General features: G+C 42.8%; 2 protein-coding genes and 1 long non-coding RNA gene across 4 annotated transcripts in view; 2 read left to right on the forward strand and 1 right to left on the reverse strand.

The window, feature by feature from the left end:
- Positions 1-6439, forward strand: part of HEPHL1 (hephaestin like 1) — an 84024-nt gene extending 77585 nt beyond the window's left edge. Inside the window, exons 18-20 of the mRNA XM_075851483.1 lie at positions 2166-2328; positions 3031-3057; positions 3143-6439. Coding sequence (XP_075707598.1) covers positions 2166-2328; positions 3031-3057; positions 3143-3345 — 393 coding nt within the window. The 3' untranslated portion in view covers positions 3346-6439. The remainder of the gene's footprint in view (positions 1-2165; positions 2329-3030; positions 3058-3142) is intronic.
- Positions 2620-18978, reverse strand: LOC142742068 (uncharacterized). 2 transcript variants are annotated; one of them, XR_012881280.1, is made up of 5 exons: positions 18908-18963; positions 16279-16383; positions 15088-15198; positions 13696-13855; positions 2620-3278 (listed from the first exon to the last, which is right to left on the reverse strand). It is a non-coding gene; the product is annotated as an uncharacterized LOC142742068 (long non-coding RNA). The 2 variants fall into 2 exon arrangements; XR_012881281.1 differs by lacking the exons at positions 13696-13855; positions 15088-15198; positions 16279-16383 and having other exon boundaries at positions 18908-18978.
- Positions 18979-19009: 31 nt separating this feature from the next.
- The window catches only part of PANX1 (pannexin 1), a 57960-nt gene continuing 49100 nt past the window's right edge, over positions 19010-27869 (forward strand). Inside the window, exon 1 of the mRNA XM_075851484.1 lies at positions 19010-19307. Coding sequence (XP_075707599.1) covers positions 19127-19307 — 181 coding nt within the window. The 5' untranslated portion in view covers positions 19010-19126. The remainder of the gene's footprint in view (positions 19308-27869) is intronic.

Raw genomic sequence — 27869 nt, forward strand, 5'->3', positions numbered from 1 at the left:
CCTACTGTTTTGATACCTCAACACCTCTTCAAACCCGGCATGCTGCCTAAAATATATTCTAATAAAAAAGAGGCCACAAAATGCACTAGGTGCTTCTTTGGCTTGTGTTTTAGTCCACGAGCGCAGTAGAGCCACATGTGGGACATTTCTAAAAACTGCAGAATCTGGACAATACATATTTAGTCGTGTTTCTCTGGTAAAACCTTCTGTTACAGAAAAAATGAAATAAAATTTAATTTCTGCAAGAAAAATGTCACCTCCACTTTGCTTTAATTCCTGTGAAATGCCTGAAGGGTTAATAAACTTTCTAAATGCTGTTTTGAATACTTTGAGGGGTTTCGTTTTTAAAATGGGGTGTTTTATCAGGGTTTCTAATACATAGGCCCCTCAAAGCCACTTCAAAACTCAACAGGTACCTAAAAAAAGGCTTTTGAAATTTTCTTAAAAATATGAGAAATTGCTGTTTATGTTCTAAGCCTTGTAACGTCCAAGAAAAATAAAATAATGTTCAAAAAACGCTGCCAATCTAAAGTAGACATATGGGAAATGTGAACTAGTAACTATTTTGTGTGGTATAACCATCTGCCTTACAAGCAGATGCATTTAAATTCTGAAAAATGCTATGTTTTTCAAATTTTCTGTAAATCTTGCTATTTTTCACAAATAAACACTGAATATATCGACCAAATTTTACCACGAACATGAAGCCCAATGTGTCACGAGAAAACAATCTCAGAATCGCTTGGGTAGGTTTAAGCTTTCCGAAGTTATTACCACATAAAGTAAAATATGTCCGATTTGAAAAATGGGCTCTGAGTGTTAAGGCCCAAACTAGGCTGCGTCCTTAAGGGGTTAAGGAATTTGAGAGTGGGCTTCAGGGCTTTTGACACTAAGTGACTGAGTGTCTATTGGAACAAAAGTAAACTCCCAGACTTCTCTTGTGGTTTTTCCCTACTCTATAGTAGTAGCAATCCTTATCTTGACTCGAATAACTTGCTGCAGTGTCACTATCTATCTATCTATCTATCTATCTATCTATCTATCTATCTATCTATCTATCTATCTATCTATCTATCTATCTATCTATCTATCTATCTATCTATCTATCTATCTCATATCTATCTCATATCTATCTATCTATCTATCTATCTATCTATCTATCTATCTATCTATCTATCTATCTATCTATCTATCTATCTATCTATCTATCTATCTATCTATCTATCTATCTATCTATCATTTTGGACATATATTTTCCTAATGATTAGTATTGTAGTGGCCAATCTCTCTTGACATCTATAATATCTAGTGAAAGTTCATAATCTGCATATGAATATTATCTGACGCGGTTCACATTTGAGTGCACAAAGGTCGCCGTCGCTCTCTTATTCGCCGTGTTAACCTGTTTTACCAGTTTGTACTGAATGAACATGCAAGGAATTTGTGAAATGACTGAGATATCGTAGCCTCCAGCCGTTGATTCGGAGGATCTGGCATCATTTTTTAGTTCTTTATGGCTTCATATGTTGTTTAAGAAGGAAATTAGGGGAAAACATTATTTTAAATCCATTGTAAATCTCAGATGTTTAGCCTCTCGTACTATTTAACTGCTTAGATATAATGTATATAAAACGTTGAGCATATCTGTAAATATATTACATTACTTATCTTATACTGATTCTGAGTTACAGCCTGTATTATACTCCAGAGCTGCATTCGCAATTCTTCTGGTTATTAGAAACAGTCGACAACCTTGTTGTCAGACACACTTCTAATAGCTTAGCTAAGCTCCTATAATACAGGAGGAAGTTTTTTCTACATCAGATGACTATACACTTCCCAGAATGCAAATCACCAGAACAAGCCGTGTGTGCAGACATTGAGACGGCAAGGAATGCTGGGAGAGTTCAGCTCTGAAGCCTGCAGAATTGTGAATGCAGCTCTGAAGTATTGCACAGGCTATCACTCAGGATCAGTACAAGATAAGTAATGTTATGTAATTACAAAGTATCACAACTGTTTTTGTAGATAAATTCTATATGTAATTATGCAAAATAATTTTCATACAGCGGAGTGATAAGAGTGAATATGTTCTGTTTACAATAAGTGGGAGATTTAAAAAAAATGGGCAATAAATAATTGGATTATTTTTGCAATCATTTTAGAAAGACAAGACCCACCGAGCAGATGTGTTCGACCTTTTTCCTGGGACGTTTCAGACAATAGAACTGGTTGCTGGTAATCCTGGGACCTGGTTGCTTCACTGCCATGTCTCAGATCACATTCATGCTGGCATGGAAACAACTTTTACTGTGAAGGAGAAGTCGGGTAAGCATTACAGAGATGTACACAGGAAGATGTGCTGCCGACTAGTGACCATTTTATTTGCCACATAATCGAGCAGATTAGCCGATGAACGAGCAGTTGCTCAATCATCAGCAATGATCGGGAACGATCATTGGCTCGTATAAAAGGGCCTTTAGACGCATATGTCCATGAGAAGCTGATCACAGATTGTCCTGCTGCTGGGAACCCAACGAGCAATCTGCGTAAACCCAGAAGCAAGTTTTCAGTTCTCCTGCAGCACCACCACAGGGGAAATTAAGTATTACACAGTGCTCATTGAAATCAATGGGGTGTCTGTTTATTGTATAGACATGCTGGGTCCTCTAGAATGAGAGACACACATTGTAGTCACTCTTCAGCCTAGCTGATAGATGAGGATCCTGAAATGGGGACCCCCTTCAGTAACCTAGTATTGCCTAATAGGGTATTTAAATTGGGATATAGAATCCAGATAACCATTAACAATGTACATGTATCTACTTATGTGGTGGAAAAACATGAAGTAGCGAGTGTCCCATAACAAAAACAAAATGACTCTTCTCTCCCGTGATGGTTCAAAGTAACCGTAACCCCCCCTTCACTGATATGAGGGCACGTTGTTTGTCTCCTCTTACAACTCAAAGGTAGAAAATTTTCCCTATATTCAAAAACAGCTATAATGTATTTTTTTTTTTTTTTTTTTAGGTCAACAGGAAGACCCTGTTACATTAGGTAAGAGTCCTTCCTGCTAAAAAATTAAATTAAGAACATTGTTCCTGGTGTCCACATATTCATTGATTACATATTTTCATTGTAGATTCTGATGGCCTGGATGGAGTGCCATTCCTTGGAAGAGTCCTTACAGTTGGCCAGGCACATAGCGCCCTGCTCTCTCTGTTGGGCATTGGTGTGGTTCTTCTAGTAGTTCTGGTGGTGGTCCTCTCCATTCTCAGCTGTCGAAAGAACAAAATGCATTATAGCACAATCAATAATGGTTCCATCCCAATGAACAGTATATGAGACGGTGACTGGGGACATGAGAAGTGCCTGGGGATAGAGCATGCATTTGCACTTTACTGTTGTATGTTTACAAGCACAATATCTATACACTGGAGATATTCTGAGACATTGCCAAGGATGAGAAGGCCGATCTTGATGAGGTGACTCAATGACAAATAGAAGAGGAACAAAGAACATTAACATATTTTACCTTTTAGTATCTGAACTATATTTTTTTTAAGGGGCTATATATAGAAAAGTTACATTTTGACATCTTGTTTCTAAAAGTAAATGAATGTAGCATAAAAACTGTTGATGTATTTTTGTATGGTACCTACAGGTGGCACTGTTGCTTTAGCTTACTGTGAAGGATTTTCATCTGCAACTAGAACTAGCACCTGCAGGTGGCGCTGTTGATTTTGCTTATTCGAAATAATTCAGCCTGTAACTAGGACTTTATATGCAAATTAGCTCTCCTCTAGTGCCACCTATAGGTGGTCACCCTGTAAGTCAATATCTAACCTTGAAACATGGTTGGCAGTGTGAGACGCTGTGTGTAATGGCACTCGGAAGGTACTTATTCTCCTGATCTACCAAAGAAGATGCTAGAATATAACCTATAAGCAAAATGTTACATTTATTTTATTAAAGCTCCGGATTTTTTTTATGTATATTATATTCTCTTCCCTGCAGTCCAGCCTCTTGTCTGCTCCTGATCAGAATTCATTGAATTTAAGATGGGTATATCCCTTTAAAGTCCCTACCCTCTGGCTAATGTGGGAGGGGGAGCCAAACTGGAACCTCCCCTTTATTACATCCATATGCGTTAATAGGGCATATAAGGGGTTATCTAAAGCCCCTTTAACTGCCATTGTCCTTTTCCCTTTCCACTGTGCCACCAGAACGCTTATACTCAAGAAACCATCTATGGACCCCCACAGCTTTTTTCAGCTAATGCTCCGACTCTCTCCTCCCGTTGTCTTCTAAACTCTCCTCAAATTCCTTTTTTTTCGATCACTACTACAGTCTGGCTTTCAATCCTACCTGGCCATGAAACCGCCCTCACCATTGTCACTGATGATCACCTAACTGCTAAATCTCAGTGACACTTCTCCATACTCCTCCTCCTAGACCTGTCCACACTTTTGGACATCACAGACACATCACTCTCTTGAACTTCCTTGTACCCTTCTGGTCAAACATTAGTCTGCCCCTCTTACACAACATCTACACCTCCCGCTCGCTTTTTGTCTCTGTGTCTCATGTTTCTATCTCGACCGCTATCTTTCTAGCTCGCTTCTTCTCCATTTATACCTATGGGCTTGGCCAACCCATTAACTCTTATGGTTTTCTCATCCCCCCTATCCAAACTAAACATTATAGTGCATCATTCCAAACTATCGCCTGTCTCGCAGGCCCGCTGCTTAGAGGGTAACATTTAACTCTGCTCTGTCTTTAAGACCATACGCCCAATCACTTACCATCTTCTGTTGCCGCCATTCATCTGCCTCAAGACTGTAGACGCCTTCGTTATATCCCAGTTGGATTACGGTAACACCCTCCGTGGTGGACAACCATCAAACCCACGCACCCCTCCAAATGTTCAACGCTGCTGCTCGGCTACTCCACCTCTACTCTTGCTTCCCAACGCAGGGCCGGTTTTAGGGGGTGGCTAACTGAGAAACTGCCCAGTGCCCCCATTTCCTAAGGGGCTCCGAGGACCGGAACCCCAGGAACAAACTAAAATCACTCTTTATTATTTAGCGTTGTACGGTGATATTATTCGGGAATTGAATTCTAGTATTATGCAAGATTTATAGCATACTATTATGCTGGCTTTTTAAGGGAGCATTATTTTGATACTGCTCATTATTTGGGCACTATATGGTGGTATTACGTGGGCTAAAATGACAAGAAAAACTGTCTAAGGCCCCCGTCACACGAGCGTGAATCGCGTCACATTGAAACAACGCACAGCACATGGACCCATTGATTTCAATGGGGACGTTAACACATGCGTGATTTGCGAGAGTCCGCTGCGTGAAACTCACTGCATGTCCTGTATTGGTGCGTTATCACGAAACCTTTGCGCTCATTGAAGTCAATGGGTGCGTGAAAACCACGCAACACACACGCATGCGTGTTTCGTGCGTGATTTGCGCATCAATTCAGTTGAAAAACAAATGATAAAAAAAGTGCTTTGCGAGTGTGTGAATAACGCATGTCAGTCGCAAAGCACACTGATGCATAACACCACACACACGGACCTGATTCACGTGCGTGAATCGGATACGCTCGTGTGCATGAGGCCTAAAAATTGCAAGCGGGTAGGAGGGCTATTTTCCTTGTTACTCAGGGCCCCATTCTCTAAAAAAAACAGTCCTGCTTCCACTGCCTCTCACCTCACTGATTCTTATTTACCCAGGAAACACATTTTTTTGTTTCTGACAAATTAGCCCCTACAAACATTTCTGCACTAAATTCCAAATACCCCCCCCCCCCCTGCAACACACCCAACTCTTCTCTTATCTCCTCATACTCTTGCCTTTAAGACTTCTCCTGTACTCCTCCCCTCCTCTGGAATTCACTACCACAAGGTCTATCATACATCTTGTACTAGTCCCATCTACCCCCAATCTCTATAAACTTTGAAGTTGCCCATGCACATTAGATGAAAGTTGTCCGAACTCGCTGATTTCGTCCCAGGAAGCTGTTGGCTAAATAAGCGTTCGTCCAACAGCTATCAAAAGCGTATGGGCAGGATATTCCCCTACTGTATCTGTTATCAGGGATCAGATGTCAGGATGTTCCATAAGGCTGGATCAGGTGGGGTCGGATGACTGGATGTTGCAGGTGGCGGTACTGAATCACAGTCAGATTACAGGATGCTGCATGAGGCAGTACTAGAGGGGACGAGGGATGGAAATACGCTAGATAGTACTTGAGTGGAGTCCAATGGCTGGATGCTGCATGAGGCTGTACAAGGGTGCAGTGAGATGTCTGGATGCTGCATGAGGCTGTACTAGGGTGGTGTTAGATGTCTGGATGCTGCATGAGGCTGTACAAGGGTGGAGTGAGATGTCTGGATGCTGCATGAGGCTGTACTAGGGTGGTGTTAGATGTCTGGATGCTGCATGAGGCTGTACTAGGGTGGAGTGAGATGTCTGGATGCTGCATGAGGCTGTACTAGGGTGGTGTTAGATGTCTGGATGCTGCATGAGGCTGTACAAGGGTGGAGTGAGATGTCTGGATGCTGCATGAGGCTGTACTAGGGTGGTGTTAGATGTCTGGATGCTGCATGAGGCTGTACTAGGGTGGAGTGAGATGTCTGGATGCTGCATGAGGCTGTACTAGGGTGGTGTTAGATGTCTGGATGCTGCATGAGGCTGTACTAGGGTGGAGTGAGATGTCTGGATGCTGCATGAGGCTGTACTAGGGTGGAGTGAGATGTCTGGATGCTGCATGAGGCTGTACTAGGGTGGAGTGAGATGTCTGGATGCTGCATGAGGCTGTACTAGGGTGGAGTGAGATGTCTGGATGCTGCATGAGGCTGTACTAGGGTGGAGTGAGATGTCTGGATGCTGCTCAGGTTGTACTAGGGTGGAGTAAGATGTCTGGATGCTTCATGAGGCTGTACTAGGGTGGAGTGAGATGTCTGGATGCTGCATGAGGCTGTACAAGGGTGGAGTGAGATGTCTGGATGCTGCATGAGGCTGTACTAGGGTGGTGTTAGATGTCTGGATGCTGCATGAGGCTGTACTAGGGTGGAGTGAGATGTCTGGATGGTGCTCAGTCTGTACTAGGGTGGAGTGAGATGTCTGGATGCTGCATGAGGCTGTACTAGGGTGGAGTGAGATGTCTGGATGCTGCATGAGGCTGTACTAGGGTGGAGTGAGATGTCTGGATGCTGCATGAGGCTGTACAAGGGTGGAGTGAGATGTCTGGATGCTGCATGAGGCTGTACTAGGGCGGAGTGAGATGTCTGGATGCTGCATGAGGCTGTACTAGGGTGGAGTGAGATGTCTGGATGCTGCATGAGGCTGTACTAGGGTGGCGTGAGATGTCTGGATGCTGCTCAGGCTGTACTAGGGTGGAGTTAGATGTCTGGATGCTGCATGAGGCTGTACTAGGGTGGAGTGAGATGTCTGGATGCTGCATGAGGCTGTACTAGGGTGGAGTGAGATATCTGGATGCTGCTCAGGTTGTACTAGGGTGGAGTGAGATGTCTGGATGCTGCTCAGGCTGTACTAGGGTGGAGTAAGATGTCTGGATGCTTCATGAGGCTGTACTAGGGTGGAGTGAGATGTCTGGATGCTGCATGAGGCTGTACTAGGGTGGAGTGAGATGTCTGGATGCTGCATGAGGCTGTACAAGGGTGGAGTGAGATGTCTGGATGCTGCATGAGGCTGTACTAGGGTGGAGTGAGATGTCTGGATGCTGCATGAGGCTGTACTAGGGTGGAGTGAGATGTCTGGATGCTGCATGAGGCTGTACTAGGGTGGAGTGAGATGTCTGGATGCTGCATGAGGCTGTACAAGGGTGGAGTGAGATGTCTGGATGCTGCATGAGGCTGTACTAGGGCGGAGTGAGATGTCTGGATGCTGCATGAGGCTGTACTAGGGTGGAGTGAGATGTCTGGATGCTGCATGAGGCTGTACTAGGGTGGCGTGAGATGTCTGGATGCTGCTCAGGCTGTACTAGGGTGGAGTTAGATGTCTGGATGCTGCATGAGGCTGTACTAGGGTGGAGTGAGATGTCTGGATGCTGCATGAGGCTGTACTAGGGTGGAGTGAGATATCTGGATGCTGCTCAGGTTGTACTAGGGTGGAGTGAGATGTCTGGATGCTGCTCAGGCTGTACTAGGGTGGAGTAAGATGTCTGGATGCTTCATGAGGCTGTACTAGGGTGGAGTGAGATGTCTGGATGCTGCATGAGGCTGTACTAGGGTGGAGTGAGATGTCTGGATGCTGCATGAGGCTGTACAAGGGTGGAGTGAGATGTCTGGATGCTGCATGAGGCTGTACTAGGGTGGAGTGAGATGTCTGGATGCTGCATGAGGCTGTACTAGGGTGGCGTGAGATGTCTGGATGCTGCTCAGGCTGTACTAGGGTGGAGTTAGATGTCTGGATGCTGCATGAGGCTGTACTAGGGTGGAGTGAGATGTCTGGATGCTGCATGAGGCTGTACTAGGGTGGAGTGAGATATCTGGATGCTGCTCAGGTTGTACTAGGGTGGAGTGAGATGTCTGGATGCTGCTCAGGCTGTAGTAAGATGTCTGGATGCTTCATGAGGCTGTACTAGGGTGGAGTGAGATGTCTGGATGCTGCATGAGGCTGTACTAGGGTGGAGTGAGATGTCTGGATGCTGCAGGAGGCTGTTCTAGGGTGGAGTGAGATGTTTGGATGCTGCATGAGGCTGTACTAGGGTGGAGTGAGATGTTTGGATGCTGCATGAGGCTGTACTAGGGTGGAGTGAGATGTGTGGATGGTGCTCAGGCTGTACTAGGGTGGAGTGAGATGTTTGGATGCTGCATGAGGCTGTACTAGGGTGGAGTGAGATGTGTGGATGGTGCTCAGGCTGTACTAGGGTGGAGTGAGATGTCTGGAGGCTGTACTTGGTCAGAGTCATATTGTAGGATGCTGCATCAGGAACGATTAGTTTGAAGACAGATGGGAGCATTGTTCATGAGGTGGGGGCACACCCAGATAGTATAGCCCCCGGGCTGGTTCTCCCTTCCCTTGTTCGCTGACATTGCAGAATCTGTGAAGAGGGGCGTCCATCGGGCCCCCATCTCCACATAGCAGCTGTAGGGGGGCTCTGCATTATGTACACCTTGTTTGTCACAACACATTTTTGAAGCCTGTAATTTGTGAACTGCTCCCTATGTGAACTGTATCCCCGATGCTGCACGGTGGGAGAGGATATTTTATATAAAGACATCGTGAATTTCATGATATTTTTATTGTATGCTATCATTTTTCATTCATAGGAGTGTAACATGTGTGTAACATGTATATATTATATATTATTAGCACTGACAATAAATACTATGACAATAAGAACGTGTTTTGATATAATGAATGAGCGTTTTATAATAAATGGGGTGAAGATCGTGTTATAATAAATGGGGTGAAGATCATGTTATAATAAATGGGGCGAAGATGGTGTTATAATGAATGGGGCGAAGATGGTGTTATAATGAATGGGGTGAAGTGCGTGTTATAATAAATGGGGTGAAGATCCTGTTATAATAAATGGGGTGATCTTGTTATAATGAATGGGGTGAAGTGTTTGTTATAATAAATGGGGTGAAGATCCTGTTATAATGAATTGGGTGAAGATCATGTTATAATGAATTGGGTGAAGATCATGTTATAATGAATTGGGTGAAGTGCGTGTTACAATAAATGGGGTGAAGATGGTGTTATAATGAATGGGGTGAAGATGGTGTTATAATGAATGGGGTGAAGATGGTGTTACAATAAATGGGGTGAAGATCGTGTTATAATGAATGGGGCGAAGTGCGTGTTATAATAAATGAGGCGAAGTGCGTGTTATAATAAATGGGGCGAAGATCGTGTTATAATGAATCGGGTGAATATCGTGTTATAATGAATGGGGTGAAGATCTTGTTATAATGAATGGGGTGAAGTGTGTGTTATAATGAATGGGGTGAAGATTGTGTTTGAATGGGGTGATCTTGTTATAATGAATGGGGTGAAGTGCGTGTTATAATGAATTGGGTGAAGTGCGTGTTATAATAAATGGGGCGAAGTGCGTGTTATAATGAATCGGATGAAGATCGTGTTATAATGAATGGGGTGAAGATCATGTTATAATAAATGGGGTGAAGATCGTGTTATAATAAATGGGGTGAAGATCGTGTGTTATAATGAATGGGGTGAAGATTGTGTTAGAATGAATGGGGTGATCTTGTTATAATGAATGGGGTGAAGTTCATGTTATAATGAATGGGGTGAAGTTCATGTTATAATGAATGGGGTGAAGTTCATGTCATAATGAATGGGGTGAAGTGTGTGTTATAATGAATGGGGTGAAGTGCGTGTTATAATGAATGGGGTGAAGTGCGTGTTATAATAAATGGGGGGCAGTTTTCTCTATCAAATCAATATTTACCATGAGAAGGAGAATTACATTCAGATGACTCTGTATATAAGTAGTAGCGTGCTCGTACAGGGAATATATGACAAACATGTGATCCAGATGACACCACAGTCAGGCGGTTTGATTTTCATGCTTATTTTTTGGAAAACCATAAATATGTTATGTAAATTGTTTTCCTCCTAGAAGCACATTCTGGATCAGCCTGGTTTATGCCTCATGTTATACCAAGGAGATATATATATACTTGGCCTCCTCTCTTCCAGGGCCCCATAGCAGCCACGCGAGCTGCCTCCATGGCGCATATATATGTATACATACATACACACACACACACACACACACCATGGAGACAGCTTGCATGGCTGCTATGGGGCCCTGGAAGAGAGGAGGCCTAGTCCAGGTTGGTATAATGGGGGGTGAGAAGCTGCACTGGGACATCTTATAAGAACAGGAGCTCCTGTCTGCTGGTGTCAAGCGCATCTGAGAGGGTTCTAATTTTTTTTATCTTTGCTGTGGGGCTCCCTGTCCTCTATATATGCCATTGCATTAAAGGAATATTATGGTTTCAGCAAATAAAGCGTGTTCATTGTAAAATGAAGAGTTATACAGTTTTCCAATATACTACCTGTATCAATTCCTTACTGTTTTCAAGATCTCTGCTTGCTGTGAAAGGGACTGAGCTGCAATACCAGATACAACTCATGGATAAAAGTGGCACTATTATCTTTTACAACGCCTTTAACCCTGCCGAGTCACTATTTCATTATTTATCTCGACAGTGTGAGGACCATAAAAACTAATACCAGAACGTAGGACACAATAAACAGAATGTAGGACAAAATCCTCCAGATTTGTGAGGGCTAAACTCACAATAACGGGGTCTATATGAAGCACACTATTAAAGGGGTATTCCTGGCCATCATCGACATCTGTGGCATATCCATAGGATCTGCTATAAATGTCCAGTAGGTGCGGGCCCCAGCTAGGTGACCTGCAGCTATCTCCAGAATATGAAGATGAAGTAGACACTGGCTGCCACATCCAGACAGGGAACGGATAGAACGGTGGCCACGCAAACGTGCAGCGCTCCATTTATTTTCTTTTGGAGTTACGGAAACACTTTGCTTCTATGTGCACGGCCACCTCTACATGCATTCAGGCAGGAGGTCCCCATCCTGTGGATTTTCCATAATGTCTATGTTGGGAATACCCTGTTAAGGCTTCATTTAACGAACATTATCTTTATGAAATCCGTAGAAAGTCAGGAAAGTTGATCTCAGATTTTTTTCTGCTATACAAAAATAGTGATAAACTAAGAGATTAAAAGAGATCGATAATATGAGAGATAGACAGACAGGTAAATAGACAGATCTGAGGTAGATAGATAATATAGATAGATAGATAGATAGATAGATAGATAGATAGATAGATAGATAGATAGATAGATAGATAGATAGATAGATAGATAGATAGATAGATAGATAGATAGATAGATAGATAGATAGATATGAGATAGATAGATAGATAGATATGAGAGAGACAGATAGATAGATAGATAGATAGATAGATAGATAGATAGATAGATAGATAGATAGATAGATAGATAGATAGATAGATAGATAGATAGATAGATATGAGATAGATAGATATGAGATAGATAGATATGAGATAGATAGATAGATAGATATGAGATAGATAGATAGATAGATATGAGATAGATAGATAGATAGATAGATAGATAGATAGATAGATAGATAGATAGATAGATAGATAGATAGATAGATAGATAGATATGAGATAGATAGATAGATAGATAGATAGATAGATAGATAGATAGATAGATAGATAGATATGAGATAGATAGATAGATATGAGATAGATAGATAGATAGATAGATAGATAGATAGATAGATAGATAGATAGATAGATAGATAGATAGATATGAGATAGATAGATAGATAGATAGATATGAGATAGATAGATAGATATTAGATAGATAGATATGAGATAGATAGATAGATAGATATGAGATAGATAGATAGATATGAGATAGATAGATAGATAGATAGATAGATAGATAGATAGATGGATAGATAGATAGATAGATAGATAGATAGATAGATAGATAGATAGATAGATAGATAGATAGATAGATAGATATGAGATAGATAGATATGAGATAGATAGATATGAGATAGATAGATAGATAGATATGAGATAGATAGATAGATAGATAGATAGATAGATAGATAGATAGATAGATAGATATGAGATAGATAGATAGATATGAGATAGATAGATATGAGATAGATAGATAGATAGATAGATAGATATGAGATAGATAGATAGATATGAGATAGATAGATAGATATTAGATAGATAGATATGAGATAGATAGATAGATAGATATGAGATAGATAGATAGATATGAGATAGCTCGATAGATAGATAGATATGAGATAGATAGATATGAGATAGATAGATAGATAGATAGATAGATAGATATGAGATAGATAGATAGATAGATATTAGATAGATAGATATGAGATAGATAGATAGATAGATAGATAGATAGATAGATAGATAGATAGATAGATAGATAGATAGATAGATAGATAGATAGATAGATATGAGATAGATAGATAGATATGAGATAGATAGATAGATAGATAGATAGATAGATAGATAGATATGAGATAGATAGATATGAGATAGATAGATAGATATGAGATAGATAGATAGATATGAGATAGATAGATAGATAGAGAGATAGATATGAGATAGATAGATAGATAGATAGATAGATAGATAGATAGATATGAGATAGATAGATAGATAGATAGATAGATAGATAGATAGATAGATAGATATGAGATAGCTCGATAGATAGATGATAGATAGATAGATAGATAGATAGATAGATAGATAGATAGATAGATAGATAGATAGATAGATAGATAGATAGATGATAGATAGATAGATGATAGATAGATAGATAGATAGATAGATAGATAGATAGATAGATAGATAGATAGATAGATAGATAGATAGATAGATAGATAGATAGATATGAGATAGATAGATAGATAGATAGATAGATAGATAGATAGATAGATAGATATGAGATAGATAGATGATAGATATGATGGGGCCTTTAGTGGGTACAACAACAATATCTACCTCCTGGCTTAGTTGGTAGTAGTTATGTGTATATTTGGGGACATTATTCATTTGGAGCATACTTGCCTATTTCATTGTAGCAATGTTGGAGAGACTTGAGATCTGTTGCGTTTTGCGAACCTCAGAATTATTTTTCTTCATTGTAAACCCTGACTATACGTACGGACTATGCCCCCACAGCTGCCAGCTGAATTTGCGACAGGTTTGCTTGCTCTGTACAGACAATCTAGGGGAGTAGGAAAGTTGAATTTATTGATTTGACAGAATTCAGGAGGGGACCTGTTGCCATCAGAATCTCTCAGCTGTGCAGCCTCAGGCTTTGGGCCTGCAACTTTAACTGATGGTATCTCAGCACAGAATTTTTTCAAAATTTTTATTCTTTGGGTAGGTCTCCTTTAAGAACACAATAAATCTATTTGCCACATGTCTTTATTTCTCGTAAAGTGCAACATAATCTGTTCCCAAGTATCTGGATGAAAGCCGCGAGGTGTGGATGACAGGAGGCGGAGGCAGCTGCACTGTGATATTTCCTTATCACCCGGGTACTTGATCTCCATTGATTGGGTTACTTTAAAATCAATGCAGTGAGTAAGACGTATCCCAACAGCATAGGGACAGGTGTCCCCCTCCCGCCCGCTACTCTTAAAGACAATGATAATACATTTTCCAATTAAAAATGTAACTTTTATAAAATGTAGCAGGTGATTGTTACTCACCTCATCCCGGTCCAGCACCGATCCCCCAATTGTGACTCCCTGCTTACAGCCACCGGGCACGTCGGATTTCCTTGGCAACTGGCCCGCCGTGCAGCAGATACGGAGATTCTGCATAGAACCACTGCCTGGGTATTGAGATACATAATATATTTTTTGTTGTGATTTTTGGGGGTAGCTCTTACTGCCCCATGGGAATGTTCTCCCTTGAACACCATCTAAATAGCTCCAGCATTCTGCATTGATTGATGGGGTTGCTGTGACTGGCAGTGCCCCTTGGGCTAGGAAGGGGGGAGTTTTTTCCCGCCGTGGCCTGTTGCAGCTATTGGCTGTGGGTCATGTACTTGAGTAGTCCCTGGCAATCCTTATAGTGGCGCTATGGAGGTGGTCCATCAGACGCAGTCAGCGATCCCTTGTCCGATATCAGGGAAAGAGCATTGTGCATATCACCTGACAAACCTACTATGATATGCCCGCTGCGGTAGCCTGGCATGCTAGGGGGACAACTGAAAAAGAAATCTACGACCAGGTTCTACAAAAAAAAAAAAGGTATGTGGCCGAACCCCAGTTTTTCCCACATATGTGGTGCCTGCCATATATAAACGGTTTGCGGTCCAGTTCCTTAAAGCCCGCGCCATAGTATATATACGGATCGGGCTTTAACTGGCGGCCCGAGCATTCACAGCTGAAAGTTTGGTGACCCGGCAGTTAGAGACCCTGGAGAGAAGACAGGGGCCATTTTTACCTCTTCCGTCTTCTCTGGATTTGCATAAACAACGCCGCTGCCTTTATTGGTCCCGATGATCATGTGACTGATCAAATGATCGCAAGGATTCCATTAGTGGAAGGCTGCTGCCTGGGTCAAACAAAGAAACAAAGGTAAAAAAATAAATGTAATAAAAAAATACACATAAAATAACCCCCCCCCCCCCATAAAAACTTTTGTAATGTAAAGACTATGCGTTTTTACATTAGTCTGGAGATTTATATATATACTGGTGTCTTCTTACGTGGCAGAGGGGCCTCTAGGGCACCAGGGCCCGGGTACAACTGCTACCTCTGCACCCTATAGCTACACCTCTATATTTAACTAATCGACTTAAAATGGCTTAACTGTCCAGGTCAAAGCTGAGTTGGTTACGCTTCCTTGCCCTTCTGATGCCCTCAGTTCCGTGCCAACACCATCGTGAGATAAACATTGGGTGATATGAGAGATTTGCAAAAATGCCATTCATGTTTGGCATGGGTCTACTTGGGCATTTCCTATCCAAGAGGTAACACATTTCCCATAGAAGGAGGTATAGGATCACTGCAAATTATATTAGGCCCCGTTCGTTAGGACGCGCTGATTGTAACGGTTTTTACCGCTTTGACAGCGGTGGGGATAATGTAGGGAGATCTTTCATTTCGTTTTTTATTGTGATCACACAATGAGATTTTCAAATAAGCAGAATGAAGGCGCCGCGTAGTGTACAGAGACACAGCGCCTCATCTGTATGGGTGTCTGTGCCTGGTACTGCAGATCGGACCGCAACCAATCAAATACTGATAACCTATCCCGAAGATAAGCAACGGATGTCCGTGCCGTAGAAATGATCTGCAAAATATAGAACATGTCTTATTCTTGTCCGCCATTTTGGACGGCTACGGATGTATATCCGTAGCCGTCATATCCGTATTTGCGGACTGAAAAAAATGTATTTTATGTCCATGTATAAAAAAAAACAAAAAACGTTGTATGTACTAACTGCGCTTATTCCTATTGAAGGCAATTGGAAGGTTATGTTCACACAGGGCGGATACGCTGCGTAAAAACACACTGGTCGCCGCAAGGAAATCCGGCTGAGAAACCGCACCAAATTGTGGTGCAGTCCTTTGGCCGGAATGTCCGATGTGGAAAACTGCACAGATAAAAAAAATAAAAATGGATACTTACTCTTGTGAAGCGTCCCTGCGGCGTCCTGCAGCCCTGGGATGACGTATCATCCCATGTGACCGCTACAGCCTGTGATTGGCTGAAAGGTCATCCCTGGAGGCCGGCCTGGACGAAGAAGCATAGAATTCTGGGTAAGTATAAGATTTTTTATTTTTCTGGGTAGTTTGTTGCAGGTTTTACCTCAACCTTGAATTCAATGGTGAAAATCAGAAACAAAAAAGCAGCGATTACACAAATACAATGGACATGCTGCGGAATAAAAAACGGCACCGCGTCAATTTCTGAGCATTTTTTCCGCTTATCCTTTATGCAGCGCGTGGGTGAAATTTGTTTAAATCTCATCCAATCTGCTGCTACTGTATAATACTGCAGATTTTCCGCAACTAAATCCGTTGTGGATGATCCGCAGTATTTACGCTACGTGTGAACTCACCCTTAGGCCTCATGCACACGGATGTATTTTTTACTGTCCGTTAATACTGGCGTAAATACGGGTCCTTGGTCACACGTATTCGACCCGTATTGCACCAGTATATACGGACCCGTGCCCGTAAATACGGGTCCGGTGTCACCCGTATTCCACTCGTATTTACGGGCACGTTTTTACACTGCACTAATCGGCAGCCCCTTCTCTCTATCAGTGCAGGATAGAGAGAAGGGGCAGCCCTTTCCGTAATAAAAGTAAAAGAAATTCATACTTACCGCCCGTTCTCTTGGTGACGTGTCCCTCTCCTGACATCCAGCCCGACCTCCCTACATGACGGGGCAGTCCATGTGACCGCTGCAGCCTGTGATTGGCTGCAGCGGTCACATGGGCTGCAATGTCATCCCAGGAGGCCGGACTGGAGGAAGAAGCAGGGAGTTCTGGGTAAGTATGAACGTCTTCTTTTTTTTTTTACAGCTTTATCTATATTGTGATCGGTAGTCACTGTCCAGGGTGCTGAAAAAGTTACTGCCGATCGTTTAACTCTTTCAGCACCCTGGACAGTGACTATCCCCTGACATCTCCTAGCAACGCTCCCGTAATTACTGGTGCACACACGTAGTCACCCGTAATTACGGGAGCCCCATAGACTTCTATGGGCCTGCCCGTGTCGTAATTACGGCCTAAAATAGGACATGTTCTATATTTTTCAACGACACGGGCACCTTCCCGTGCATACAGGGAGGTACCCGTGGCCAATAGAAGTCTATGGACCCGTAATTACGGCCCATGATTACGGGCGTTTTTACGTTCGTGTGCATGGGGCCTTAGAGAGTCACTGTACTTTCCGAAAACTTTTCATACGTCGTAGAGAAATGTCAGAAGTTTTGTTTGGTGGGGGTCCGGGTGCTGAGACCCCCACCGCTCGCTAAAACGATGGAACAGAAACACAATAATAGCAGAATTATAATATCACTGCAGCTCAAGCCGGTATCATATGACCGCATTACAGGCGCGATCGGGATTGTGGCCGTAATGCGGGAACAGAAATGCGCCCATATTATGCTCATGTGAACCCTCAGACACCAGAGCTCAGGTGCCACTGCTGCCTATGCTGGGTATCAGGCCCTATTCAACCCTGGACGTCCGGCGTCTCTCGTAACTCAGGGCAGCAGGACGCAGAATATCGGAAGCTGCGCATGCGCGTCTAAGGTTACATTGCGCATGCGCCCCCTAGTAATAGCGGTACATGACTCCGCCCTCTCGCCTGCAGCTATAGGACTATTAATACTCGCATTTCTTCTATACCGTGAATAGCCATTACCCGAACTTTCAATAAGCGAACGGCGCAATGACGCGGTAACCTCAGAGATACTTTGTATTCCGGGATATAGAGACTGATCCGATCGCCGTAGAAATGGAACAAAGTTACAGCTATCAAAGGGCAATGAAAAATTCTTCCAGCTCTAAAGCTTTCAACATCATAATAATGCCACTAAGGCTCCGTTCACACCTGCGCTGGGGTCCCGTTCTGACGTTCCGTCGGAGGTTTCAATCGGAACGGGACCCTGAACAGACACAAACTGACAGGCGGAAACCAGGGGTTTCCGTTTCCATCACCAGACGGATCCGCAGTCACCACTTATGACACACGGAACTGCAACGCGCGCAATACGTTGCGTTTTTGGAAACGTTCGTGTGAATTTCGCCTTAGCGTGTAGTGCTTGTTTTTAGCCGTTTTTTTTGTCGTTTTGCAAACAATTTTTGCTAGTGGTTCCCTGAGGAAATATTTTTTTCCCAGCGGTGCCTTGAGCCTGAAAAGGTTGGTAAACGGTCATAGAGGTTGGTTTCTGCGGCTTTGCGCCTGTATTCGGTAGACGTTATGTGGGGGATTGATGTTTTTTTTTTCTACTTCATTATATGTGTTGTTTACATTATATTCATATGGAGTGACGTCACTGACTGCGTTATATAAAGTCTGCACTGAATCGATGTAATTCTGTCTGTACGTACGTCGCATTATATAGTGCAGAAGAGCCAGTAATCCGGCACTCCCATAGACCAATGTGCCGGATTATCGGAATTGTGGTTTTATTTTTGTGGCTGCGGTTCCCGCCACTTGTTCATGAATCGTTATTCCTTTCTATGGTGGAGAGAAGAGATCACAGCACGGAGCGGTATCTGACCCAGAGCCGCACATCTCACCCGCCATGTAACGTCCCAAACCAGGAGAGAATCACAGGCCGAACACCTCAGCAGTGACAGGCCCCGCCCACACCGCACACCCACGTCCTCCCCGCCCCCTGCCACGCCCCATTCCCCGCCCAGTGCTCCCTGTGTTCGGTCACACGAGGGGACAGTATGAGGGTGTCTCGGGTGAGTCGGGTGTGATTGTCTCCCGGTGACCCGCCGCCAGCTGCAGACATGGCCATCGCTCACATCGCCACCGAGTACGTGTTCTCCGACTTCCTGCTGAAGGATTCGCCCGAGTCCAAGTACAAGGGGCTGCGGCTGGAGCTGGCGGTGGACAAGATCGTGTCGTGTATCGCGGTGGGGCTCCCCCTGCTGCTCATATCATTGGCCTTCGCCCAGGAGATCACTATGGGTGAGTAGAAGTGCCCGGCAATGTGACAGACACAAAGACAGGTGTAAACCCCGCCCCGTCTGATGCCACCTGCCCTGCCAGACCCGCAGACAATGAGCACGGGGGCACCGCACTAGATGCTCGTATCTTCTATAATGCTGATGATGGGAGTGTTATATAGTGACTGGGGTGTTATCATGTCATTATATAGTGACAGGGAGTGTTATCATATAGTGACTGGGGTGTTATATAGTGACAGGGGGTGTTATCATGTCATTATATAGTGACAGGGAGTGTTATCATATAGTGACTGGGGTGCTGATTGTGCAGTGACAGGGGGTGTTATCATGTTATATAATGATGTGGTGCTGATTGTACAGTGACAGGGGGTGTTATCATGTTATATAATGATGTGGTGCTGATTGTACAGTGACAGGGGGTGTTATCATGTTAGATAGTGATGTGGTGCTGATTGTACAGTGACAGGGGGTGTTATCATGTTAGATAGTGATGTGGTGCTGATTGTACAGTGACAGGGGGTGTTATCATGTTATATAGTGATGTGGTGCTGATTGTACAGTGACAGGGGGTGTTATCATGTTATATAGTGATGTGGTGCTGATTGTACAGTGACAGGGGGTGTTATCATGTTATATAGTGATGTGGTGCTGATTGTACAGTGACAGGGGGTGTTATCATGTTAGATAGTGATGTGGTGCTGATTGTACAGTGACAGGGGGTGTTATCATGTTATATAGTGATGTGGTGCTGATTGTACAGTGACAGGGGGTGTTATCATGTTAGATAGTGATGTGGTGCTGATTGTACAGTGACAGGGGGTGTTATCATGTTAGATAGTGATGTGGTGCTGATTGTACAGTGACAGGGGGTGTTATCATGTTAGATAGTGATGTGGTGCTGATTGTACAGTGACAGGGGGTGTTATCATGTTATATAGTGATGTGGTGCTGATTGTACAGTGACAGGGGGTGTTATCATGTTAGATAGTGATGTGGTGCTGATTGTACAGTGACAGGGGGTGTTATCATGTTAGATAGTGATGTGGTGCTGATTGTACAGTGACAGGGGGTGTTATCATGTTATATAGTGATGTGGTGCTGATTGTACAGTGACAGGGGGTGTTATCATGTTATATAATGATGTGGTGCTGATTGTACAGTGACAGGGGGTGTTATCATGTTATATAGTGATGTGGTGCTGATTGTACAGTGACAGGGGGTGTTATCATGTTAGATAGTGATGTGGTGCTGATTGTACAGTGACAGGGGGTGTTATCATGTTAGATAGTGATGTGGTGCTGATTGTACAGTGACAGGGGGTGTTATCATGTTATATAGTGATGTGGTGCTGATTGTACAGTGACAGGGGGTGTTATCATGTCATCGGTACTCCAGTGAATGTTGGTGTTGTCATTGTATGTAAACAGTGTGGTGTAATGCCAGCAGGGACATTATACCGGTGTTGTCATTCTGTATCAGTGGGTGATCTATTGAATGTTTACATATGTTGTCACTCTATTGTATGGGAATATTGTTGTCATGTAGGTGTTTAGTGCTTCTTTGTATGGCAGTGTGGATGTTGTGTAGATATTCTACTGTACGGCAGTGTGGTTGTTGTGTAGACACTCTACTGTATGGCAGTGTGGTTGTTGTGTAGATATTCTACTGTATAGCAGTGTGGATGTTGTGTAGATATTCTACTGTATGGCAGTGTGGTTGTTGTGTAGATACTGTACTGTATGGCAGTGTGGATGTTGTGTAGATATTCTACTGTATGGCAGTGTGGATGTTGTGTAGATATTCTACTGTACGGCAGTGTGGCTGTTGTGTAGATATTCTACTGTACGGCAGTGTGGTTGTTGTGTAGATATTCTACTGTATGGCAGTGTGGTTGTTGTGTAGATATTCTACTGTACGGCAGTGTGGTTGTTGTGTAGATATTCTACTGTATGGCAGTGTGGATGTTGTGTAGATATTCTACTGTACGGCAGTGTGACTGTTGTGTAGATATTCTACTGTACGGCAGTGTGGTTGTTGTGTAGATATTCTACTGTATGGCAGTGTGGATGTTGTGTAGATATTCTACTGTATGGCAGTGTGGTTGTTGTGTAGATATTCTACTGTACGGCAGTGTGGATGTTGTGTAGATATTCTACTGTACGGCAGTGTGGTTGTGTAGATACTCTACTGTATAGCAGTGTGGATGTTGTGTAGATATTCTACTGTACGGCAGTGTGGATGTTGTGTAGATATTCTACTGTATGGCAGTGTGGATGTTGTGTAGATATTCTACTGTACGGCAGTGTGGATGTTGTGTAGATATTCTACTGTACGGCAGTGTGGTTGTGTAGATACTCTACTGTATAGCAGTGTGGATGTTGTGTAGATATTCTACTGTACGGCAGTGTGGATGTTGTGTAGATATTCTACTGTACGGCAGTGTGGATGTTGTGTAGATATTCTACTGTACGGCAGTGTGGATGTTGTGTAGATATTCTACTGTATAGCAGTGTGGTTGTTGTGTAGATATTCTACTGTATGGCAGTGTGGTTGTTGTGTAGATACTCTACTGTATGGCAGTGTGGTTGTTGTGTAGATATTCTACTGTATAGCAGTGTGGATGTTGTGTAGATATTCTACTGTATGGCAGTGTGGTTGTTGTGTAGATATTCTACTGTATGGCAGTGTGGTTGTTGTGTAGATATTCTACTGTATGGCAGTGTGGATGTTCTGTAGATATTCTACTGTATGGGAGTGTGGATGTTCTGTAGATATTCTACTGTATGGCAGTGTGGATGTTGTGTGGATATTCTACTGTATAGCAGTGTGGTTGTTGTGTAGATATTCTACTGTATGGCAGTGTGGTTGTTGTGTAGATACTCTACTGTATGGCAGTGTGGTTGTTGTGTAGATATTCTACTGTATGGCAGTGTGGATGTTGTGTAGATATTCTACTGTATGGCAGTGTGGTTGTTGTGTAGATATTCTACTGTATGGCAGTGTGGTTGTTGTGTAGATATTCTACTGTATGGCAGTGTGGTTGTTGTGTAGATATTCTACTGTATGGCAGTGTGGATGTTGTGTAGATATTCTACTGTATGGCAGTGTGGTTGTTGTGTAGATATTCTACTGTACGGCAGTGTGGATGTTGTGTAGATATTCTACTGTACGGCAGTGTGGTTGTGTAGATACTCTACTGTATAGCAGTGTGGATGTTGTGTAGATATTCTACTGTATGGCAGTGTGGATGTTGTGTAGATATTCTACTGTATGGCAGTGTGGATGTTGTGTAGATATTCTACTGTACGGCAGTGTGGATGTTGTGTAGATATTCTACTGTACGGCAGTGTGACTGTTGTGTAGATATTCTACTGTACGGCAGTGTGGTTGTTGTGTAGATATTCTACTGTATGGCAGTGTGGATGTTGTGTAGATATTCTACTGTATGGCAGTGTGGTTGTTGTGTAGATATTCTACTGTACGGCAGTGTGGATGTTGTGTAGATATTCTACTGTACGGCAGTGTGGTTGTGTAGATACTCTACTGTATAGCAGTGTGGATGTTGTGTAGATATTCTACTGTACGGCAGTGTGGATGTTGTGTAGATATTCTACAGTATGGCAGTGTGGATGTTGTGTAGATATTCTACTGTATGGGAGTGTGGATGTTGTGTGGATACTCTACTGTATGGCAGTGTGGTTGTTGTGTAGATATTCTACTGTATGGCAGTGTGGATGTTGTGTAGATATTCTACTGTATGGCAGTGTGGTTGTTGTGTAGATATTCTACTGTACGGCAGTGTGGATGTTGTGTAGATATTCTACTGTACGGCAGTGTGGTTGTGTAGATACTCTACTGTATAGCAGTGTGGATGTTGTGTAGATATTCTACTGTATGGCAGTGTGGATGTTGTGTAGATATTCTACTGTACGGCAGTGTGGATGTTGTGTAGATATTCTACTGTATGGCAGTGTGGATGTTGTGTAGATATTCTACTGTACGGCAGTGTGGATGTTGTGTAGATATTCTACTGTACGGCAGTGTGGTTGTGTAGATACTCTACTGTATAGCAGTGTGGATGTTGTGTAGATATTCTACTGTACGGCAGTGTGGATGTTGTGTAGATATTCTACTGTACGGCAGTGTGGATGTTGTGTAGATATTCTACTGTATGGCAGTGTGGATGTTGTGTAGATATTCTACTGTATGGCAGTGTGGTTGTTGTGTAGATATTCTACTGTACGGCAGTGTGGATGTTGTGTAGATATTCTACTGTACGGCAGTGTGGATGTTGTGTAGATATTCTACTGTACGGCAGTGTGGATGTTGTGTAGATATTCTACTGTACGGCAGTGTGGATGTTGTGTAGATATTCTACTGTACGGCAGTGTGGATGTTGTGTAGATATTCTACTGTACGGCAGTGTGGATGTTGTGTAGATATTCTACTGTATGGCAGTGTGGTTGTTGTGTAGATATTCTACTGTACGGCAGTGTGGATGTTGTGTAGATATTCTACTGTACGGCAGTGTGGATGTTGTGTAGATATTCTACTGTATGGCAGTGTGGATGTTGTGTAGATATTCTACTGTACGGCAGTGTGGTTGTTGTGTAGATATTGTATTGTACGGCAGTGTGGATGTTGTGTGGATACTCTACTGTATGGCGGTGTGGATGTTGTGTAGATACTCTACTGTACGGCAGTGTGGATGTTGTGTAGATATTCTACTGTACGGCAGTGTGGTTGTTGTGTAGACACTCTACTGTATGGCAGTGTGGTTGTTGTGTAGATATTCTACTGTATAGCAGTGTGGATGTTGTGTAGATATTCTACTGTATGGCAGTGTGGTTGTTGTGTAGATATTCTACTGTATAGCAGTGTGGATGTTGTGTAGATATTCTACTGTATGGCAGTGTGGTTGTTGTGTAGACACTCTACTGTATGGCAGTGTGGATGTTGTGTAGATATTCTACTGTATGGCAGTGTGGATGTTGTGTAGATATTCTACTGTACGGCAGTGTGGATGTTGTGTAGATATTCTACTGTACGGCAGTGTGGATGTTGTGTAGATATTCTACTGTACGGCAGTGTGGTTGTGTAGATACTCTACTGTATAGCAGTGTGGATGTTGTGTAGATACTCTACTGTACGGCAGTGTGGATGTTGTGTAGATATTCTACTGTACGGCAGTGTGGATGTTGTGTAGATATTCTACTGTATGGCAGTGTGGATGTTGTGTAGATATTCTACTGTATGGCAGTGTGGTTGTTGTGTAGATATTCTACTGTATGGCAGTGTGGTTGTTGTGTAGATATTCTACTGTACGGCAGTGTGGATGTTGTGTAGATATTCTACTGTATGGCAGTGTGGATGTTGTGTAGATATTCTACTGTATGGCAGTGTGGATGTTGTGTAGATATTCTACTGTACGGCAGTGTGGATGTTGTGTAGATATTCTACTGTATGGCAGTGTGGTTGTTGTGTAGATATTCTACTGTACGGCAGTGTGGATGTTGTGTAGATATTCTACTGTACGGCAGTGTGGATGTTGTGTAGATATTCTACTGTATGGCAGTGTGGATGTTGTGTAGATATTCTACTGTACGGCAGTGTGGTTGTTGTGTAGATATTGTATTGTACGGCAGTGTGGATGTTGTGTAGATACTCTACTGTACGGCAGTGTGGATGTTGTGTAGATACTCTACTGTATAGCAGTGTGGATGTTGTGTAGATATTCTACTGTATGGCAGTGTGGTTGTTGTGTAGATATTGTATTGTACGGCAGTGTGGTTGTTGTGTAGATATTCTACTGTATGGCAGTGTGGATGTTGTGTAGATACTCTACTGTACGGCAGTGTGGATGTTGTGTAGATACTCTACTGTACGGCAGTGTGGATGTTGTGTAGATATTCTACTGTATGGCAGTGTGGATGTTGTGTAGATATTGTATGGCAGTGTGGTTGTTGTGTAGATATTGTATTGTACGGCAGTGTGGTTGTGTAGATACTCTACTGTACGGCAGTGTCGATGTTGTGTAGATATTCTACTGTACGGCAGTGTGGATGTTGTGTAGATATTCTACTGTACGGCAGTGTGGCTGTTGTGTAGATATTCTACTGTACGGCAGTGTGGTTGTTGTGTAGATATTCTACTGTACGGCAGTGTGGTTGTTGTGTAGATATTCTACTGTATGGCAGTGTGGATGTTGTGTAGATATTCTACTGTACGGCAGTGTGGATGTTGTGTAGATATTGTGTGGCAGTGTGGATGTTGTGTAGATATTCTACTGTACGGCAGTGTGGCTGTTGTGTAGATATTCTACTGTACGGCAGTGTGGTTGTTGTGTAGATATTCTACTGTACGGCAGTGTGGTTGTTGTGTAGATATTCTACTGTATGGCAGTGTGGATGTTGTGTAGATACTCTACTGTATGGCAGTGTGGATGTTGTGTAGATATTCTACTGTATGGCAGTGTGGATGTTGTGTAGATATTCTACTGTATGGCAGTGTGGATGTTGTGTAGATACTCTACTGTACGGCAGTGTGGTTGTTGTGTAGATACTCTACTGTATGGCATGGTGGATGTTGTGTAGATACTCTACTGTATGGCAGTGTGGATGTTGTGTAGATGCTGTACTGTATGGCAGTGTGGATGTTGTGTAGATATTCTACTGTATGGCAGTGTGGATGTTGTGTGGATACTCTACTGTATGGCAGTGTGGTTGTTGTGTAGATACTCTACTGTATGGCAGTGTGGTTGTTGTGTAGATATTCTACTGTATGGCAGTGTGGATGTTGTGTAGATATTCTACTGTATGGCAGTGTGGATGTTGTGTGGATACTCTACTGTATGGCAGTGTGGATGTTGTGTGGATACTCTACTGTATGGCCGTGTGGATGTTGTGTAGATATTCTACTGTATGGCCGTGTGGATGTTGTGTAGATATTCTACTGTATGGCAGTGTGGATGTTGTGTAGATATTCTACTGTATGGCAGTGTGGATGTTGTGTAGATATTCTACTGTATGGCAGTGTGGATGTTGTGTAGATAGTCTACTGTATGGCAGTGTGGATGTTGTGTAGATACTGTACTGTATGGCAGTGTGGATGTTGTGTAGATACTCTACTGTACGGCAGTGTGGATGTTCTGTAGATATTCTACTGTATAGCAGTGTGGATGTTGTGTAGATATTCTACTGTATGGCAGTGTGGATGTTGTGTAGATACTCTACTGTATGGCAGTGTGGATGTTGTGTAGATATTCTACTGTACGGCAGTGTGGATGTTCTGTAGATACTCTACTGTAAGGCAGTGTGGATGTTGTGTAGATATTCTACTGTATGGCAGTGTGGTTGTTGTGTAGATATTGTATTGTACGGCAGTGTGGTTGTGTAGATACTCTACTGTACGGCAGTGTGGATGTTGTGTAGATATTCTACTGTACGGCAGTGTGGATGTTGTGTAGATATTCTACTGTATGGCAGTGTGGATGTTGTGTAGATGCTCTACTGTACGGCAGTGTCGTTGTTGTGTAGATATTCTACTGTATGGCAGTGTGGATGTTGTGTAGATGCTCTACTGTACGGCAGTGTGGTTGTTGTGTAGATACTCTACTGTACGGCAGTGTGGATGTTGTGTAGATATTCTACTGTATGGCAGTGTGGATGTTGTGTAGATATTCTACTGTATGGCAGTGTGGATGTTGTGTAGATATTCTACTGTACGGCAGTGTGGATGTTGTGTAGATATTCTACTGTATGGCAGTGTGGATGTTGTGTAGATATTCTACTGTATGGCAGTGTGGATGTTGTGTAGATATTCTACTGTATGGCAGTGTGGATGTTGTGTGGATACTCTACTGTATGGCAGTGTGGTTGTTGTGTAGATATTCTACTGTATGGCAGTGTGGTTGTTGTGTAGATACTCTACTGTATGGCAGTGTGGATGTTGTGTAGATATTCTACTGTATGGCAGTGTGGATGTTGTGTAGATATTCTACTGTACGGCAGTGTGGATGTTGTGTAGATATTCTACTGTATGGCAGTGTGGCTGTTGTGTAGATATTCTACTGTACGGCAGTGTGGCTGTTGTATAGATATTCTACTATATGGCAGTGTGGTTGTTGTGTAGATACTGTACTGTATGGCAGTGTGGATGTTGTGTAGATATTCTACTGTACGGCAGTGGGGATGTTGTGTAGATATTCTACTGTACGGCAGTGTGGATGTTGTGTAAATATTCTACTGTATGGCAGTGTGGTTGTGGTGTAGATACTGTGCTGTATGGTAGTGTGGTTGTTGTGTAGATACTCTACTGTATGGCAGTGTGGTTGTTGTGTAGATATTCTACTGTACGGCAGTGTGGCTGTTGTGTAGATATTCTACTGTACGGCAGTGTGGTTGTTGTGTAGATACTCTACTGTACGGCAGTGTGGTTGTTGTGTAGATATTCTACTGTACGGCAGTGTGGTTGTTGTGTGGATACTCTACTGTATGGCAGTGTGGATGTTGTGTGGATACTCTACTGTATGGCAGTGTGGATGTTGTGTAGATATTCTACTGTA

Source organism: Rhinoderma darwinii, chromosome 2 (assembly GCF_050947455.1).
Source record: "Rhinoderma darwinii isolate aRhiDar2 chromosome 2, aRhiDar2.hap1, whole genome shotgun sequence".
NCBI classification, from domain to species: Eukaryota; Metazoa; Chordata; class Amphibia; order Anura; family Rhinodermatidae; genus Rhinoderma; species Rhinoderma darwinii.